The sequence below is a fragment of the Podarcis tiliguerta genome, assembly GCF_965153285.1.
Source record: "Podarcis tiliguerta genome assembly, chromosome: 1".
Lineage (NCBI taxonomy): Eukaryota > Metazoa > Chordata > Lepidosauria > Squamata > Lacertidae > Podarcis > Podarcis tiliguerta.
This window is the reverse complement of record NC_139534.1, coordinates 95,088,623-95,108,429: the sequence shown is the minus strand read 5'-3', so window position 1 is coordinate 95,108,429 and position 19,807 is coordinate 95,088,623. Positions and strand designations below refer to the sequence as shown.

Genomic DNA, 19,807 nt, shown 5'->3' with positions numbered 1-19,807 from the left:
TCAGCAACATCAGGAGGGCCTCAGGTTCTCCATCCCTGTTCTTTATCATTGCTTCACATATTCTGGGGTTAAGCCTTGACATTGAAAATGGGTTCTGGTGTTCAGCTGCAGTGAGTCATTGGTCAGATTCAGTTCTGCTGATGCTTCATGTAACACCTAGAAGTAAACTTGAGTTCCGTGCAACTTGCAATCCTATGCATGTCTGCTCAGAATTAAGGCCCATTGAGCTCAATGGGGCTTATTCCCAGATCAAATGGGTACAGCCAGTGAGTTTAGGATTGAAGCTTTACGCTGCAAAGTTTATACCTGTTTATTCAGGTACTATGCTCAGTGGGGCTTCCAAGTTAGAGATTATAGTATTGCAGCCTAGTGTTTCAGTTCCACATTTTGGAATTTCCAGTTGGAAATTCCTTCATAAAACACTGGGAATAGGGATATTTCCACAATGGGAGATGAGGCTGGATTTATAATAGAAGCCCAAAGAAGAAAGTCTTAATGGAATTTATAGGCTGCTTCTTTCTTCACATTAAGGATCTTGTGAATTGCCATGCATTCAAGAACAAAATTCCCAAAATTCCCAGGATTGGATGAGATTGGATGTATTGATATTGGTGTGCATTACCTTTCTCCACATGGTTTGGCTTACTTGCTTGAGCCATCTGGATGTTATTCTAATACTATTGCTCACACAGTAGATTTTAGATTCAAAGAGTTTCTTACGAATTTTCTCACTTATCTTTACAACAACCCTGTATGATTATTATTCTCATGTTGTAACTGGGGAAGGAGATCAGGACAGAGATAATAGTGGTTGCCTCGGACAGCTTTATGGCTGAAGTCAGATTTGAATGCCGGATTTTCTGATTCACATGATTCTCAGCCATTGCAACAAAGCAAATTGTTTCCACATCTGGCAGGCAGCATATATATCACGGAAGCTTCCAACACCCTGAAATCAAGATTAGGCTGATTGTGAGTATCTAGATCTTTCTGTTTGATGAATCGCGAATAAATAATTGCTTAGAAAATTGGTTTTCAAACACATTTGGCAATTCTGAAAGCTGTACGCAGATTTGTCATTAGGAGGGCATTTAGACTTCATGAGCAAAACTAGAAAATACGAACAGCTGAAGACAATGACAGCATCAGAAAATCTTCAGATGCAGTCATGACCTATGATAGGACACACAGGCACGCAAACTGCCTTAGCAACTGAATCACAATATCTGTGGGTGGGGATGGGGGAATCTCATGCAAAAAATAAAAATAAAGACAGATTGCAAAGGCGTCTTCATTAAAAAGATGATGTCCTGACCTGTTTGTCACACTGCTTGTCATGCACTTATTGTGTCAACAGAAGTCAGAGAAGCTTGCCAAGCTGGGCTGTGTGAATTTGTGCCTTGAGAGTTAGTTTAGAAAAGACCCAAGTATACCGATTGATATGCAAAATAATAACATGCCCTGATGCTGCTGCTCTTAAGGGCCAGTCCTAAATAGTTTAGACAGGTGTTAGAATCAACATTTGGGATGGCTTCACATGTTATGAATTGCAGCAAGAATAGAAGCAACTTGCACACCTGCTATTCCTGCTTCACCTGTGAAAGAGGATTTTCTGTACCCGCCTCTCCTTCTCACTCCCATGACTTGGGAAAATTACAGCTCTGTTTCACCTGGATATTAAGAGATGCCGGCTAGTTGCTTTATTACAAAATTCATGTAGCAAATTTATTATGTTATGTTACGGTATGAAAATAGTGACTGTATCTTTTTATCCTACCTCCTCTGTATGATGTCTAGGGATGTACTTGCCATGGGATGGGATGTCACTGCCCCTTGGGTTTTCTTCCTCCCGATCCCCTTCATTGTTTCCCACTTGTGGAGACTGAGAGAACTGGCAGGGCGACTTTGTCCTCTTGCACCTTGAGCATCCCTGGACATTGTGTAGGAGGGAAAAGGCACAGGGCTGTCCTTTTCATCAGCAGTCCCCCGGCTGCTCTTCTGTCTTAATCCTAGCTTGAACTGAATGAGCTTGCCTCATACATGGATCTCAGTCACACATCTCAGCAAAGCAAGATGTGTGAGTGTCCCTTTTGCCTGTTTCACTGGGGTTGTGGATGCAAACATCGCCTGTCCATCTAGCTCCCAACATTTCCTGTAAAATGTAAAAACAAACAAGCCACAAACCACGCCCTGGACCTCATTTTCCTTTTGAACGTTGTCAGGCCACTTCAACCCTGCTTTGTTTCAGTCCTGGTCAAATAATAATCTGTAATTTCTGGAGGCGACAGAGGGGAAATGCTGCGCGGTTGCCTAGCAATTGCAGGGTATACCTTTCAACCATTTGGGGTGACTCATCCCAAATCACAGGCAGACTGCAATAAAAAAAAAAGTTAACATAGAGGACAAAATGCAATGTAGCTCACAGGGGCATGTATTTTGTTCCTGCAATGGCATAAGCTGCATGATGCTTTCTTTGCTCAATTCTCACAGTGAGCAACCTTCAAGCTGCATGTGACTTTTAAGCTGAGACCAGTTGCTTGCATTCAACAACAGGAGGGCAGTAAAATGGTAATGATCCTCATGTAGCTTTAAAATGGGTGACTGCTATCTCTGGCCATTGGCCTCTCGTCTCCTCAGGCACTCAGTTGTGTTCAGTTCTTTCAGTACTTGGTCAGATGTGAGGCAGGAAGGGGATGGAACCTTATGGGAAGTGTGGTTTTGTTTTATTTGAAACATTTATACAGTGGTGCCTTGCAAGACGAAAAGAATCCGTTCCGCGAGTCTCTTCGTCTTGCGGTTTTTTTCGTCTTGCGAAGCAAGCCCATTAGCGGATTAGCGCTATTAGCGCTATTAGCGGTTTAGTGGCTATTAGCGGCTATTAAGGGATTAGCGGCTATTAAGGGATTAGAGGCTATTAAGGGATTAGCGGCTATTAAGGGATTAGTGGATTAGCTGCTAAAAGGCTATTAGCGGCTTAGTGGATCAGCTGATAAGCGGCTTAGATCAGCTGTCAAGCGGCTTAGCATCAGCTGTCAAGCGGCTTAGAGAACAGCTGTTAAGCGGCTTAGGGGCTGGGGGAAAAGGGGGGGAGGGAAAAAACCCCCCGCAGAACTCGCAAGACATTTTGTCTCGCGAAGCAAGCCCATAGCAAATTCGTTTTGCGAAGCACCTCCAAAACGGAAAACCCTTTCGTCTAGCGGGTTTTCCGTCTTGCGAGGCATTCGTCTTGCGGGGCACCACTGTATATCACTTTATATTAAAGGAAATGTCTGAAGCAGTGTACAAAAATAATAAAACTTCATAAAACAATAAAAATGATATAATATGGAAGCAGAGGAATTCAGTACCATACACCAGGGGTCAGCAAACTTTTTAAGCAGGGGGCCGGTCCACTGTCAGTCAGACCTTGTTAGGGGCTGGACTATATATATATATTTTTTTGGGGGGGGGGAGATGAACAAATTCTGATGCCCCACAAATAATCCAGAGATTCTTTTTAAATAAAAGGACACATTCTACTCATGTAAAAACACGCTGATCCCCGGAATGTCCGCGGGCCGGATTTAGAAGGCAGTTGAGCAGGATCTGACCTTCAGACCTTAGTTTGCCTACCCATGCCATACACTGTGCCAGATCAGTGTTAACAGTCAGGAAATGTCTGTGAACAAACAGGCTCTTAATATACACTGAAAACATAATCTAATCTGCTCCTGGCTAATCCCCCCCCCCACCTCTGCTTCCAAACCTCCTGTGAGGAAAGCACTACAATCTCTTCCTCCCTGCTCCTGTTTTATTCCGCTGGCCAGGCAGGGCACATGACACTCATTTTACAACACACAGATGTCTGAGTTTGAATTTCTGAAAATTCAAATCTAAGTGGGACTACAGGACCATAATCAGTTTTTAAAAGAAGACGTCGTCTATATGCTTTCTGGTAGCTCTATCTGGTTGATTAATATGTAGGTTTTCTAAATATTTATGATCACCCTTCTTGGTTGGATAACAAAAACCTCAAAATCTTTGCACAATTTCTATTAATTTTTTCACAATTCCATCCCATTGGATTTCCCCATTAGCATAGTTCCTGGAAGGAAGACCCTCAAATAACTAAGATGCATGTCATTCCATATGCAAACAATACTGATTTGTAGTAAACCTCTCATTTTAATGTAGAATTAGAGATATGTTGAGCATGATGTCAGGCCCAATCCCACACTTCCTCTCATAGGGAGAAGGCAGGTTGCAAGTTTATCCTTTTCCCATCCCTGAAAAATGTTTACCTTCCTTAGAAGCCTGTAGCATGATTTGTAGAATACGCAGGCATTGAAGGTTCCCTTGTTGATGAATACCTGAGCAAGGAGTTGATTAGCCCTGCCCCCCATCCCATGTATATCACACGTTTGTGGGGCAGGTTATAGGCACAAAGGCTTCTGTGGAATTTTGAACTCCTCACTATGGATGTAGTTCATGCTGCGTGTGTGGGTATCAGAAAAGCATGCAACATCAGAGTGCAGAGCATGGGTCTGCTCAGCGCAACCCTGTTTCTTGCCCACAGGTTTGTTTTATTTTAAAAAATAAATAAATGCAGATTGCTTAATCAAGGAAGAAAAATCTTTAAGTGGTTTACCTAAAATAGCTAATGTTCTTCAGCAAAGCTAATATTTAGGTATCTGTGGCCCTGCAGGGTTGCAACTTTAATCACAGCAGCAGGGCAGCAAAAATTATTTTTGTGTGTGTGAAAATTGTATCAGATGGCTGTGATACCTTCTGTCCACAATGACATTTATTATTTGGTGCTCATTTAATATTTTCAAGGCTCTACACCATGGACGGTAAATTCTATCTTCTATTGTAGAGCTGTTTGAATATCAGAATGGTGGATTAATTAAAGATGATTTTGCCTTGCCTTGCACAAACATTAAGCTGCATTTGTTCGATGTGTAAAAGAGAGAAGATATAACATTTGGGGAATATTTAATTTTTGTAAACAACATCCTGATCAGCATCCAGCACTCAGTATTGTACAATACATTACTGCAACATTATATTTATGTAGCTAATTCCATTATTCTCACATTCACCCTTCAAATGCACTAAACTTTTTTTTAATGGATGTACCCATTATGTCTTTAACTGGGAAAATGCGAGTCAGTCTAAACTGCCTTGCATCAAAAGTCATCATCTCCTGGCACAGCACTTCCCTGATCTTCAAAGGGGTCCCACTGGACTGCTAATTAGCAAAATGAAAGCTGTAGGAAAATCTCCCATCTGGTTTGGCCCTGAGTTTGTAGTTGGCCCTGTTCACTTCAGTCAGCTTAGCTGGTGAAGATTTGATGGAGGAAAAACAGCAACACAAATTTCATTATTGCAAGTGTGTTCTTTTGGCTGTGTAGCAACTCAGTGCTCTCAACTGAAGTGAAAGTAATCCTGAGGAGAGTGATATAGGATTGCTGCACCCCTACATCTTGGAATCAGGGTCAGCATGATCTGCCTTGCCGTCTGCTGCATAAATGAACTCAGAGGGATACATCGTAAAACCTACCACAAAGCAATCTAAGATGTAGCTTTCATCTCACTATGTGGTTTGAACATCAGAATATTAGAGGTCAGGCCTCACAATTAGGTGGATTAGTAAGTCATAAAATCACTGTGTGGGTTGTTGATTCATTTTTCATTTGATCAGCATGTGCCTCCAGTGGAAATCTTATGCCAACGAGTAGTGGCAATTACTTTGTTCTTGGATAGCCAACTGGATTTGTAATCTTGGCAGGGAAATCTAATCACATTTTTAAAAATGTCGACAATGTTTGTATGAACCTTCCAAGTCTTATTTAGCCCTAACCAGGATTTCTTATTCATACCATGTACAAAAGACGCCAGCAAGTTTTCCCAAAGAAATGTTGAAGTTCGCCAATCTTGGGATCAGTGGGGATCTGTCTGTAGGTAGAATGCGTCTAGATTACAAAACAGAAAATGAGAGGGTTAAGTAACACCTTTGGATACACCAACTCATCCACCTGCAGTGTAGAAACACTTATACCAACGTTGTTTCAAGTGTTATCAGCATGCAGTATTTTATTAGCCATGTGCTTCCATCAGGTTTTCACAGTCACATGTTCATCTGTATTTAAGGCACTATATAGTACTGTAAAATCTTTATCAACGCTCATATGCGGCAAGGTGATCTCGTAGGTAAACTGGTCCCAAGTTGTTAAGGGTTTCATATTCTGATAGTGACACCTTGAACTTGACCTGATAGCAAATGGGCAGCCAGTGCAGATTTCTGAGCACAGGTGTTATATGCTGACATTGCCTCGCTCCTGTGAGTAGTCGTGCTTCAGCATTCTGCACTAGATCAAGCACAAGCGAAGCCCTGCATAGAGTCCATTGCAGTCCTTAAGTAACCAGTACATGAACTACTGTGGCCAGGCTCTCCCAGTTCAGGAATGGTCATAGCTGTCAAACTAGTCACAGTTGGTAAAAGGCACCTCTAGCCACTGAGGCTACTACCTGTTCTTCCAGTGACAGAGTTGGATCCACAAGAACCCCCCAAATTGTGAACTTGGTCCTTCATGGGGAGTGCAACCCCATCCAGCGTAGACAATTGGCCAATTTCTTGGACATGGGATAAGGTCAGGCTCGTCCCGTTCACTCTCTCCAAGTCTATGTAATGCAAGCCAGCTCAGCAACAATCAAGTTGTGGATGAGAATGGTTTTATTATGGACAGATTATGGATATATTTCTCATTTTTGGTAACAATTTAGAAGCACATGCCTATAATCTGTTTTGTTTTGTTTTTTGAATGCTTCTGGAAAGTTTATAAGAAAGGTAAGAAAGTACCTTTATGTTCAGAACTACTTATTGCAGAAAACATTTTTATTTATAGACCTTGAAATATAAACCAGAGCGGTTGCAGATGCAAGAAGGGGAGGAGAGGGGAAAGAGAGTAAGAGTGTAGAAGGTTAGTAGCCACTGGTAGAGCACATGGTTTTGCATGCAAAAGGTCCTAGGTTAAATTTCTGGCATCTCCAGGTAGGGCTGGGAGATCTCCATGTCTGAAATCCTCAGAGCTCCTGCCAGTTAGTACAGGCAATACTCACCTAGGTAGACTAATGGTCTGACTCAGTATAAGGTAACTTCCTAGATTCCGCAATCCCACAGTGTTCTTAAGCTTTGTAAGCCTTCAGCTACAGTTTTAAGCAGCATGACAGAGTCACCCTACTTCCTACGCCACCATGGCAGCTCTGCTTGCTGGAAATCTTGTCATTGCAGGGTCATCACTGCAGATGCACAGACAGTTGCTATTCCAAATCCTAGTTTGCCATCAAGCAGGTGACACAGTGGGGACCCATCAAGTTATTTATATATTGGTTCCTTGCATATCCTTCCTTTCTTTTCTCGTGGAGCTCAAGACAGGCACTGACTGGACTCAAGCTTGCACCATGCAGCTTGGGATAACTTTGCCGTCTCTGATGTGCCTCCTCAATCTGATTGTCACAGACACAATCTTTCTATTTCTTGCCACATCTCCATCAGCTCTGACAATTCTGTAATCATGGTTAAGACAGGAGAATTTCTGCCCTGTTCCCTAGCAGCTCTGAGAGTCAATTTATATGGTAGTAACCATGCCGTACACTTCACCTGACCCTAACCTTTTCAGAATGCAGGTGGGATATTTAATTTTTACATCCTCCTGTAGGCTGGAAGGCTCCTTGTGCATGGAGACTTTCTTTCTGACTTGCTAGCTTTCTACAGTCTGGATTTTATGTCAAACATGGTGGCCTCCAGTATGCAACTCCCCCACCCAACCACACCTTTTGAAGTTTCATTCTCTTGGGGGAACTGTACCACATACTCTTCTAGATCAGCCCCTTATCAGTTTAAACTGAAGCACTTTGACTTAATTGGGTTGAAGAGCAGGCAATTACTGAACACTGATAGTAATCTCTAGGCATTTGTCATTTTTCACAATGAAATTATGGAAATACAAATGTATGGTGTTATTATGAGTGTGCACAACCTCTGCCCCACACTTGAAATCCTCAGTCTAATCCTGTTTTCATAGCTTAATGCAAAATGTCTAATATTTGTTGCTGTTACGGTAATTAAGTCCCTGTGGTTCCAATGCTTGTGAGCCCTGAGATTTCTTCTTAATTTCCCTCAGGCAGCTCAAGGAGGTGGTCACAGAACACTGCTATATGGCCATGCTATCCTTCTTCGTCATTCATTTAGTGGAATGGTAAGCTGCTCCTTGACTGCGATCCAAGTACCGGTCACTTTGGGGGTTGGAGAGTAGGGGGAAGAGCTGCCTGTGGCCTTCCAAATGGGGTGAAGAAGAGGGATGGGTAACAAGCACCGTCCCCCACATTCCCTTGCCTGTTTGGGTCACATTTTCTCTCTTTCCAGATACCTGAGCTGGAACATAGCTTTGGATGCATCCACACCCCAGACTTAAACTTTGGGGATTATAGTCCTGTAAATGTGGCAGGAAACAGAGTCTCCAAAGTTATTTGCTGCAAGCAAACTATCAGAACTGGTTTACAAGTTATTCAACTTTGTGGTGTGAATGCACCCTTTTGCTGTCTTCCTGCCTCCTTATCCTTGGGTGAATGTGCCACCCCACCCTGCAGCAGCAGTCACTTTTGCCAAAGGTACCATCACTTGGCAAAGAAACTGTGGTACTGGTGGAATTAGAGAACAGGCCCAACCCCAACCCTTGTTTGCCATCTCTCTCCTCCTTTCCTTGAAGACTGTTATCCAGGCCACCCCCAGGTGTGGCAAATGAGGAGTGGGTATTGATTCTACATAGCTAGGCTTATCCCAGCCCTTGACATTCCATTACCTCTCCACATCTAATGGTGGTTCTGTGCATGACCAATAGCTTTAGTTGCTCAGTAACAGTGTTTTCTCTATAGCGTTTGCAAGCATCATTCACTTCTGAGAACCTTTTTATAGAGGAACCTTTGTTCTGTAAAATCGTAGCTTCAGTGCTAATTTTAGCTGCCGACTTCCACATTTATTTCTCCTCCCGTAATGTTCCTACGGGGCCAAAATAATGTAATTAAAAAAGAAACCTGTCTAGATCTTAAATCCTCTTTGAAGTTGATCATTTCAGTCCGGTGATTGCTAATAAGCACTGGAGCTCTTAATGGCTGCATAGATTTCTGTTTGTTTCAGCACAGCAGGAATCTGATGCACATCTACAAACCAATGTGCAAAAAGATTAGGTTTCCCAGATTTGCACATTTGAATGTAGAAAGATCTCTGAAGTCATGCAGAAGATGATCTTACGACACACTTGAAATGTACCGATTTCAACAGTCCTAACAAATTCAATATCTTTTTTCTCCCCCTAGTATTTGACATGTTTGACTACTTCGAGATCTCAGACAGATAAACTTGCATTTGATGTGGGGCTACAAGAGAATGCAGCCGGTATGTATGTCCTCGAAGATTCATCCCCATAATCTCAGATATAATATAATTTCAGGTTGGTTTTTTTCAGTGGGGCTGAAAGCCTCATGATACCCCTAAGGCAGGCTTCCTCAAACTCGGCCCTCCAGATGTTTTTTGGCCTACAACTCCCATGATCCCTAGCTAGCAGGACCAGTGGTCGGGGATGATGGGAATTGTAGTCTCGAAACATCTGGAGTGCTGAGTTTGAGGAAGCTTGCCCTAAGGAAACTCCTGATTTTGCTACCTGCCTAGAATGGTAAAAATGGAGGGTCTGTTTAGCAGTGTGAGAGGCCACAGTACATGGCTTGAACCTAGTGAGTCACAAGTTGTGCAGGCCTGCTCTGTGTTCTTCCACTTCTTAAGCATGATTCTGTAACAGAAGATCTTGAACTGTAGTTGTGGAAAGAAAGAAAGAAAATAGGTGAGCATTAAGGAAAAAAATATCACTTTCATTAGATATTGCTGCACACAGAGAAAGCATTAGAGAAAACAAAAGCCTACTGTGTGTGAAAGTGTAATTATAACCATTTAAAATATGTGTCACCCCCATGCAGCAAAAACATTTGATCATATTTAGAGTTCAGCCCTAAATACAATTGCTCAGCTCATGTAGGATATGCATTGATTTCAGCAGCTCACAGTTATGTTTCAGTTTGACAGTATAGATCTTATTCAGCCAGGAGCCCTAAATAAAATGGTCATGTGGTGAGAAGCCTCTGCAGGGCTGTAGCAGCTATCACTTCTTTTCTTTTTTTATTAAATCGTTTTTATTCATTTTCAATAAAATCCTCCAATTAATGACAAATCCAATCAAACCATTCTGAATTACAACAATAATAATACCACCAATTATGTTCCTTTATCACTTCTGATATTTGCGTATAGCCATACCTCTCTCAGCACTGCTACCTAGCCATCCTCCATCTCCACAATCAGAGCAGCTATATGCTCCCAACCCAGATGCAACAAACAGCTGGGAAGATTGGTACCCCCATTTCTCTTTCACCCTTGTGCCAGCACTGCCATGACAACAAGCCACTGCTGGGGACCACAAGGAAATATACTTTTCTTGTTAAGAGTATTGGCTTGGTGGCGGCGGTAGCAGCAGCAGCAGGGAGGCAGGGCAAGAAGGGGTTGGGCATATGTCCCTGATTAGAGTGGAACAGGGGCCATATCAATTTGGATTGCCTTGAACTAGACTGAGCTCTTTATCAGTTTAGGAGACTTTTTCTGGACTTTGTTTTTTTAAAAAGTGACAAGAAAATGCATTGGAAAGTGTGGGGTAACAGTTCTTTGATGCAATGTCATATAACTTCCCTGCAAATTTTGTGCAAACCTGTCTGGATGAATACTCAATAAATGGTCATTTGGAAGCGACCCATTTTCTGTACTATTGGAATCTTTTAGTTTTACAGTGGTAGCTCGGGTTACATACGCTTCAGGTTATATATGCTTCAGGTTATATATGCTTCAGGTTACAGACTCTGCTAACCCAGAAATATTACCTCGGGTTAAGAACTTTGCTTCAGGATGAGAACAGAAATCGTGCAGTGGTGGCACAGCGGCAGCAGGAGGCCCCATTAGCTAAAGTGGTGCTTCAGGTTAAGAACAGTTTCAGGTTAAGAACAGACTTCCAAAACAAATTAAGTTCTTAACCTGAGGTAAAAAGGTAAAGGGACCCCTGACCATTAGGTCCAGTCGTGGCTGACTCTGGGGTTGCGGCGCTCATCTCGCTTTAATGGCCGAGGGAGCCGGCGTACAGCTTCCGGGGCATGTGGCCAGCATGAATAAGTCACTTCTGGTGATCCAGAGCAGCGCATGAAAACGCCGTTTACCTTCCTGCTGGAGCGGTACCTATTTATCTACTTGCACTTTGATGTAGGAGTAGGGACCGAGCAACAGGAGCTCACCCCATTGTGCTCCAGTTGCTCGGTCCCTGCTCCTTCCAACCTAGCAGTTCGAAAGCACATCAAAGTGCAAGTACCACTGTATAAATATCCTAAGACTGTTGTTATAAAGTGACCTGATAAATGCCTGTTGTTTATTGCGTGTTAGAGCTAACATAGGCACTTTATACCCATTGTAGGTGAGGCATGCTGGTGGACCATACATCCTGCTTCTAAACAAAGGTCTGAAGGAGAAAAGGTACGAATTGGAGACGATCTTATCCTGGTTAGTGTGTCCTCCGAAAGGTACCTGGTAAGCATATAAAAATCCTCATGATAGCTTTAATGTGTGTCCATCTTGGCACTTTTCGTCCTTGTCTCCCCCATTTTCCCAGCTCTGAACTGCATGTTTCCTGTGCATATGATGCTGCCCTCACAGAAATGTGGTCAGAGCGTTTCTCCTACAATAAACCTTATATGCAACAATCCCCACCCATGTCCTAGTACATTTAAAGAAGTGTGTTGGAAGAGTGGATGTTGGGGGTGAACTGATGGGATGATGAAGTAGTCAAGTTTGGCTTCTGATAAAAGGAACTGGTGAAGGAAATTCATTGTTGTTGTTAATTTGAAAAAGAAAGAGGCCCTAATAACAAAGGACACCAAGCTAGAAAGTGGCAAGGAAGAAAAACAAATATAAGACTCCTGTTCAGGTCAATAATGGCTAGGTTTGTAATGAGGCACAGACTTTGGCATGAGGAAAAGATGAGTATTGCTTACATTTACGTACAGTCTTCTAAAAAAAAAAAGCAAGTATTAATTTGATTTTTAAATATAGGACTAATTTATGATAAATCTACATCTTTCAACTTTCTTTGAGAAAATATTTTCAAACAGATTTCCATTATGCTCACTGAGAATTTTGTTTTTCTTTTCCAGCATCTCTCTGTAGCATATGGAAACATACAGGTGGATGCTTCCTTTATGCAAACACTATGGAATGTGCATCCCACTTGTTCAGGAAGTAGCATTGAAGAAGGTTTGTTGAATTATGTTTATCCTGCCAGTTAAAATGACTGTTTTAATTTGTAACATTGCACAGTTTCCACTGCTAAAAGCATGATTGCATCTGCTGAAGGGATGCGGGTGGTGCTGTGGTCTAAACCACTGAGCCTCTTGGGCTTGCCGATTGGAAGGTTGGCAGTTTGAATCCCCGCAACGGGGTGAGCTTCTGTTGCTGCTGCCAACCTAGCAGTTCCAAAGCACACCAGTGCAAGTAGATAAATAGGTACCACTACGGTGGGAAGGTAAATGGCATTTCCATGTGCTCTGGTTTCCGTCACGGTGTTCTGTTGCTCCAGAAGTGGTTTAGTCATGCTGACCAGAAACGCCGGCTCCCTTGGCCTGAAAGCAAGATGAGTGCCGCAACCCCATAGTTGCCTTCGACTGGATTTAACCGTCCAGGAGTCCTTTACCTTTTACCTTTTTTACAATTGCTGAGTGGACCAAAATGGATATAGGATAGAGAGATGCTCTCTAGTATTTTCACAAAAGGGGCCCCATGTTGTGAAAATGTTTACCAGCATTTTAAAAGCCTCTTCCCCCAACCCTGCGCACATGTGCGTGTGCGCACACACACACATTTTTAGCTAGGGATACTGAGGAGAGAACCTACGTGAGAGTGAAGGAAAGAGGACTCACACAAGAATGGAATCAGTCCCCCATGGAGGGAATTTAGCTGAAAATAAAAGACTCAGCTGGCACAGACTTCAGGCACATCAGGTCTGGAGGGAGGGACAACTCCTCCCATGGAAGAGGGGGTGAAAGTTTCAAAACACTCTGTCAAGCCCAGTAGGAAGAGCCATCCTTTCTAGAGACTGTTTCCCAGCCTCACCTTCTAAGAGAAATTCACAGTTAGTCTAAATTTCAATTTTCTCTCTGTTTATGTAAATAAGAGCTTGGATTTCAGGACGATAGAATCCTGGCATCTTTCTGTGAGAAGTGAATACCCAGAGCACTTTCAAAGCATTTTGCTTTCAGCATTTTAGTAGCACTAGACATGGTGGATATTTTAAATGTCCCAGTACTCCCATCCTATTATCTGAGCCATTTTTAACACCAGCGCCGTTTTAAATATAACTTGAGTTGTGTGCAGGTGTAGGTTTTCTGCACTTCAGGGTGAATCACTAACTAGTGATTGGGGAAAAGGAGTGTGGGTGGTGCACAATTGCTCCCAGCACTTTGCATGTCGGCATGTGACATTTAAATAATACTTTTTGATACCAGTGAATGAAAACAGGGAAAGAATGGAGAGACGAAAGAAATGCAAGCTAATTCACAGAAAGGTATCATTACTCAGCAACAAGACTTCATTAATGTCATAATTACGCTCAGTACAGAGGTTTCATAAGCCGTCAGTCACATCCTGATAGCACATAAAAAACAACCCACTTGTACCTTTTTATCGTAGTATGGCATTGCAGTGCCGATGAGAGTACTTGAGAACAGCTTCATTTGGAGCAGTTTCAATGTTGGCTTGCAGGAAGCACCATGGATATTCTTAGGGAGGGAGAGAAACCAAGAAATGTGCAAAAAAAAATTAGACAGGAAGAGATCATACTCCCTGATTGCTATGAAAAGTCCTGTTTTCATTTAAATAGGGTACAGTGGTACCCCGGGTTAAGTACTTAATTCGTTCCGGAGGTCCATTCTTAACCTGAAACTGTTCTTAACCTGAAGCACCACTTTAGCTAATGGGGCCTCCTGCTGCCGCCGCGCCGCCAGAACACGATTTCCGTTCTCATCCTGAAGCAAAGTTCTTAACCCGAGGTACTATTTCTGGGTTAGCGGAGTCTGTAACCTGAAGCGTATGTAACCTGAAGCATATGTAACCTGAGGTACCACTGTATATACGTAGGGGAAATTCCAGATAGAACATATATTTTTTTTAAAAAATACTCTAAAAAAGATACTCTATCCACAGTGCTGATACTTTATCAGTTTTTCTGCGTCCACGTAGAAGAGTTTTATTTTAAGTGCATGAGCCTGCCCACACCATTCTAGAGCCCACAGAAGGTTTTCTAAGGGAGCCAACATGGTTTCTTACCCTTTGCAAACCTGCCAGCATGACTGGCTGGAGCTGATGGGAATTGTAGTCCAAAAACATCTGAAAGGCACTAAGTTGGCAAAGTCTGGCTTTGGGAAAACAGCCATACCCAGGAGCCAGGGGGGGAGTCAGCTATGAAAACCATGAGTCTTTGGCAGTTCAAAATCCCCTGATTGTTGATTTAAGTAGCATTAGGCTTGAATCCAGAATTATTTCAGCTATTTGGTGTTGGAATCTGCAAGTGCCTAACACCTTCAAGTGGTAGTTCCTATGTAATTGTCTTAAAATAAATATTAATTTGATGGTTATTCAGCAAGTGAGTTTAGGACAGTTCATATAGAGATGTCGATGAACAATTGCCCCTACTTCCCCCTACCCCCAAGAGATAAAGTGCCTTCATTTTGTCTCTCTGTGCTAAATGGGTTGGAAAGTTGCCTTCCATTAAAATCTAAATCTGTAGAACAGCCAGGTTGTTTACCCTTTCGCAAACAAATGTTACCACTGTGTAGTATTGATTTTTCTGTAAATGATTCCTCTTGTGAAAGGGGGTGACTTTACTTATCAATCATGCCTCCCCTGACACATTTCAGTAATTTGGATACTTATGCTATTATATGCTAACATTTTCTTTTCCTGAAGAATTATTACTCTACAGTAAGAATAATTCTAGATGTTTTAGTTTTCGCTCATCTAACCTACTTGTCTTTTTCTGTGTTTTTTGTTTAAGCGAGGCTTTTGTTCTAGAGAAAAAGAGTTTGCCTTCCATTTTATTCTCTAGCCCTAGGCAAGAACCCAACAAACCCATGGTTTAAAATTGGTTTCTTTAAAACAAATGACATTTAATATTAACCAAAGTTTCTTGGGTTGGGATTAGGGCTGAAGGAGACTGTTGTTTGGTCTGCATTTTTGAGTGAAGCAACCTAATTCACACTTTCCAGGCTAATACCAGGTGTAGAAAGTAGCTATCCTTAGGATTTTGTTCTTCTCTGAATTTTGCGCTACAATTCTTGTCTCAAGGAGAATGCTAAAATGTGTCAAAATACATACAGTAGTACCTCGGGTTACATACGCTTCAGGTTACATACGCTTCAGGTTACAGACTCCGCTAACCTAGAAATAGTGCTTCAGGTTAAGAACTTTGCTTCAGAATGAGAACAGAAATCATGCAGCGGTGGCGCAGCAGCAGGAGGAGGCCCCATTAGCTAAAGTGGTGCTTCAGGTTAAGAACAGTTTCAGGTTAAGAACAGACCTCCAGAACGAATTAAGTTCTTAACCCAAGGTGCCACTGTATTTAGGTTAAAATACTTTTAGAAATGCATATGTGGAGATAAAATATGAATTTGAATAGATAGTTTGTAATAATACATGTTTTTAAATAAGAATTGTTGTATGGATTTTTTTATTTAAAAAATCCATAGACCGAAGTTGAAATGGGACAAAATAGACTTATTAATGAACACATATGAATTTGAGATGGAGCAGTAATCATTATTCCATCTCTAGGTTGGGTGAAATGGCAGCTTGGGGTTAACTTTAATAAATAGAAATGGAAAACTTCTAAACTCTTCCAAACAGTTGCACCAAGAAGAGAGAAGCTCATTGCAGCTTGTTCTCAACAGATTAACCAATGGTTTACTGTGACATTTGTACATCTCTAGTGACTTACTTAAGGTTGGCTGGTGTCTTCATCACTAAGGGGGGTGGGGGAATCTGAACCAGAAACTTCCCCGGTCACCCTTTTAGCCACTATGCTACACATTAAGATTTACATATCTGCTTTCAGATTTTAAGATTCCCAGGCACCTGTTACTTAATATCCTGCCAAAATTAATGAGGAATATTCTTATTTTCTAGGATACTTACTCGGTGGGCATGTATTACGGTTGTTTCACGGCCATGATGAGTGTTTAACAATTCCATCTGCAGAACAGAATGATTCACCACACAAGTGAGTTATGATGTATATTTAATACACTTTCCATTTTAAATTTCGCATTGTTTTATTGCTGAAAATCCCAAAGTGCCTTCATAGTTAGAGAGGGAGAGGGTGAGCGGGGGGGGGGGGGGAGAGAGAGTGCTTGTTCAGCAGCACTCCAAAATATCTGCTGTTTTTGCCCAGTGCATGGAAAATGTGCCAGATTTTCACTGCAGTTATATCCTTGCAGTACTATTCAGGCTGGATGCAGAGAGAAAAAAGGAAGAATTGTCAAAGTGCCGTAGGCATATTTACAACTCACTAGAAAGATAAGATGCTACGATTTTGTCCAGGTATAAGTTGCATTAAGGAACGTAAAAATGACTCACACCCCAAACACATTTGCTCAGCAGTAAATGCCATATTTTTCAAAGTTAAGAGCCTCGTTCTATCTCCAGGCAGGCAATGCTGCTATTGTATCTGTATCAGGACTGCTGCTAGACCAGCACACTTCCTAAGGGGAGAGAGAATGGAGACATTCTGCCATCGTGCCCCTGAGTGTGGGGCTTTTAGGACAATTGCGATACGTGCACCTGGTGCTAGAATAGAGATGCTGCTTTTGTAATGTTTATTCTTTACAGCAGGCATTAGTATCAGGTTTCAGTTTATTAGGTTGTAGTCCTACTTGGTTGCATGTTGCCTAGTCCAATAGGACATCTCCACAGTGCTTATGAACTTAACAGCGTTTACCTTTCTTTTTTTAGTTGTGTGTCGAGGTCCCCAGGGCCACCCCAATAACTCACACATCACACAGAATTTTTGTTTAAGATTTTTGGCACAATTTTGGCCACAGCTTTATTAAAATACAAATTTGTGATTGGTTGCTTAGGCATTGGTTGCGACTATCTGCCCCCACCATGGGGAACAGACTGACATTCCTCACGATGCGAAAGTCAGAAAAGGGGAATACACTTGGGGGTAGCGTCGGAGCAGGGAACCTGCCCTCAGCCCTCCCCAAATGCAACCAGGAGCTCATTGCTATGGCCCGAGCCCCCTTGTCAGAGTGGACAAGCAATAGTTAGCCCCCGATTCCTTTAATGGAATCCCTTGCAGCAGCAGCATTAGAGGGGCAGGCACAGCCAATCCACGCCCCTCAACCAACCAAACCATAAACCAATGCCTAACCGCGAACCTTACAAGTTGTGACGATTTGCTACGCAGTAGGCAAAAACCAAATGGCCCCAGCCAATCAGCCAGATGGACAAAATTCCTACCGGGCCCCTGCCCCAAGAGCAGATGACCCCATGACAGGCATAGCAAGGTCAAAGTGAACAACCCTATTCTAGGGAGGGGGGACGGGCAATCCAATGCACGGGCGAAAAGAGGAAGCCCTAGCCTCGTGCAAGAAGTTTTAGCATTTCTGGCTGTCAATCAACAAATGGCAACATTAACTTCTTCCCAACAACAAGGGAAGCCCCAATCGCATCAGTGGCCAACGATCAGTTAGCCCGCCCCCAACTTTGGAGTGTCCTGGCGGCCCCCACTGCAACACGTGCTCTCCGTGAAGGAGAACATGCTTTGCTATTTTGTTAATGGTGTTAATATTGTTTTATAGATTCTAAATGACATATTGATTTGTAAATCATATAATAAAACTTTTGTTGTAATTATGATGTCTAGCTGATTTTTAGTTGCTGATTTGTTAACAGTGTTGAATAGTTTGCTCATTATATGATTTATGTTGTATTTGTGGCGTTCTATTACATTATTGTTATTTGTTTGTAAGCCGCTTTGGAACTCATTTGCATGAAAAGCAGCATAGAAATACAATCAAACAAATCAATCAAATCACAACCATTAAGTGTAAACTCAGTGTTTTTCTTGCTTGAGGTAAATTATACCTACTGATTTCTAGCAGCTGTAGCTCAAAATTCTGCTTCCAGTGGTCTAACATATATATCCTTAGCATTAACAGTATCAGAGTAGTGTCACATGATTTTTAATGCAGATACGTGTTTGAGGTAGGTAGGAGAGTATGAACAATGTGGTTCTACTGCTAATGGTGACCATTGATATGTATTTTTCCTTCTTCTAGAGAACTTTATTGAAATGGTTCTCCCAATTTCTGTGCCCACAAATAGGGTGTAGCGGTTTGAGAGGCCACAAAACCACAACACTTAAGAGTGCCCTCAGGCCGTTCTTTTGTTAGAGAGGACATGACTTGGGCCTCTTGGGTTCACAAGTGGCTCTTCGCAGATCATAGGGGTGCCTCAAGGACAATCTGCCTCTCCCCACTCCCTCCTACATATCAACTAACAATCTTCCTTGCTCGGTATTCATAACGGCCGTTTTTACTCTCACACAATTTTCATCTGCTTGATCCTTCTGTCCCCCTACCTCAGTGTTCTTGGCTGCTTATGAAGCAGAAACAGCTCGTCCCACACCTTTCTTTTTCCACTCCTGCAATTCTTCAGGACAGCTGGGCTTAATTCCAGACAGCTGGTAGGGGAACAGAGCCAAACTGCCTCAGCATTTCTCCCAGACTCATCTCAGTCCCATTGATTCAACTGAAATTGGAATATAGGTGTCCATAAGTGAATGTAAAATCTTTGTAAAATCTATTTTTTTTAAATAAAAATACATTTTTTTTTGCAGGCGGTTGTTTTTTGAAGCAGGGGGCGCTGGTGTCCGTGCAAGGTCACTGTGGAGAGTTGAACCCCTTCGGATAAGGTAATTTAAAAAAACAAAAAATGTATTATCTCTCTGCTAAAGTAATTGGAAACAGAGCTTCTGTTGTTGGTTCTGTCTTGTTAAATGGCAGGGTTAAACACTTTCATGTTATTTACTGAATTTATATTTAATAATAAATGAAATCAGTATTACCATTAGGGTAAAAGTAGATAAACTATGAACAATAAGACATTTCGGTTTTTGAATTAAGATCTAAGAAAAAGTGGGAAGGCAGGAAACCTGCACAAGAAAAAAATGCATTTGAATTAATTCTCAACCGTGTAAATAGAGCAGGTGATATTGATCGTACAAGAGTGCCCCTGAGGAAGAACTTGGTTTGAAATGAGATTCAGCAGAGTTAAACATTTTTATTTTAGTGAGTTAAACATGCATTTAATTCTCTCATAGCAATCTGTGGGTGCTAAAACTGTGTAATTATTACTGGATCATGGCATAAATATCTTCATTCCGACTGATTCAGACCATGAAATTAATATTTTCAATCTATTTTTTAGCTGGAGTGGAAGTAACATCCGCTGGGGCCAGCCTTTTCGCCTTCGACATATTACAACAGGGCAGTTTTTGGCCCTAACTGAAGACCTGGGTCTTGTCTTGTTAGACAAAGAAAAAGCTGACACAAAATCAACTTCCTTTTGCTTTAGAGCATCAAAAGTAAGTCAGTTTTCTACATCAAATGGTTACAAAAATCTTCACAT

The 19,807-nt window shown here is 41.9% G+C and overlaps 1 protein-coding gene and 1 long non-coding RNA gene across 2 annotated transcripts in view; one reads left to right on the top strand and one right to left on the bottom strand.

The window, feature by feature from the left end:
- RYR3 (ryanodine receptor 3) overlaps positions 1-19,807 on the top strand; it is a 255,484-nt gene that overhangs the window by 71,074 nt on the left and 164,603 nt on the right. The window contains exons 4-10 of the mRNA XM_083449419.1: positions 8,166-8,240; positions 9,358-9,436; positions 11,544-11,656; positions 12,280-12,379; positions 16,301-16,394; positions 19,017-19,091; positions 19,607-19,763. Of these exons, the coding sequence (XP_083305545.1) occupies positions 8,166-8,240; positions 9,358-9,436; positions 11,544-11,656; positions 12,280-12,379; positions 16,301-16,394; positions 19,017-19,091; positions 19,607-19,763 (693 nt within the window). The remainder of the gene's footprint in view (positions 1-8,165; positions 8,241-9,357; positions 9,437-11,543; positions 11,657-12,279; positions 12,380-16,300; positions 16,395-19,016; positions 19,092-19,606; positions 19,764-19,807) is intronic.
- LOC310682589 lies at positions 825-4,362 on the bottom strand. Its single transcript, XR_014514028.1, has 3 exons — positions 4,281-4,362; positions 1,778-2,152; positions 825-949 (listed from the first exon to the last, which is right to left on the bottom strand). It is a non-coding gene; the product is annotated as an uncharacterized lncRNA (long non-coding RNA).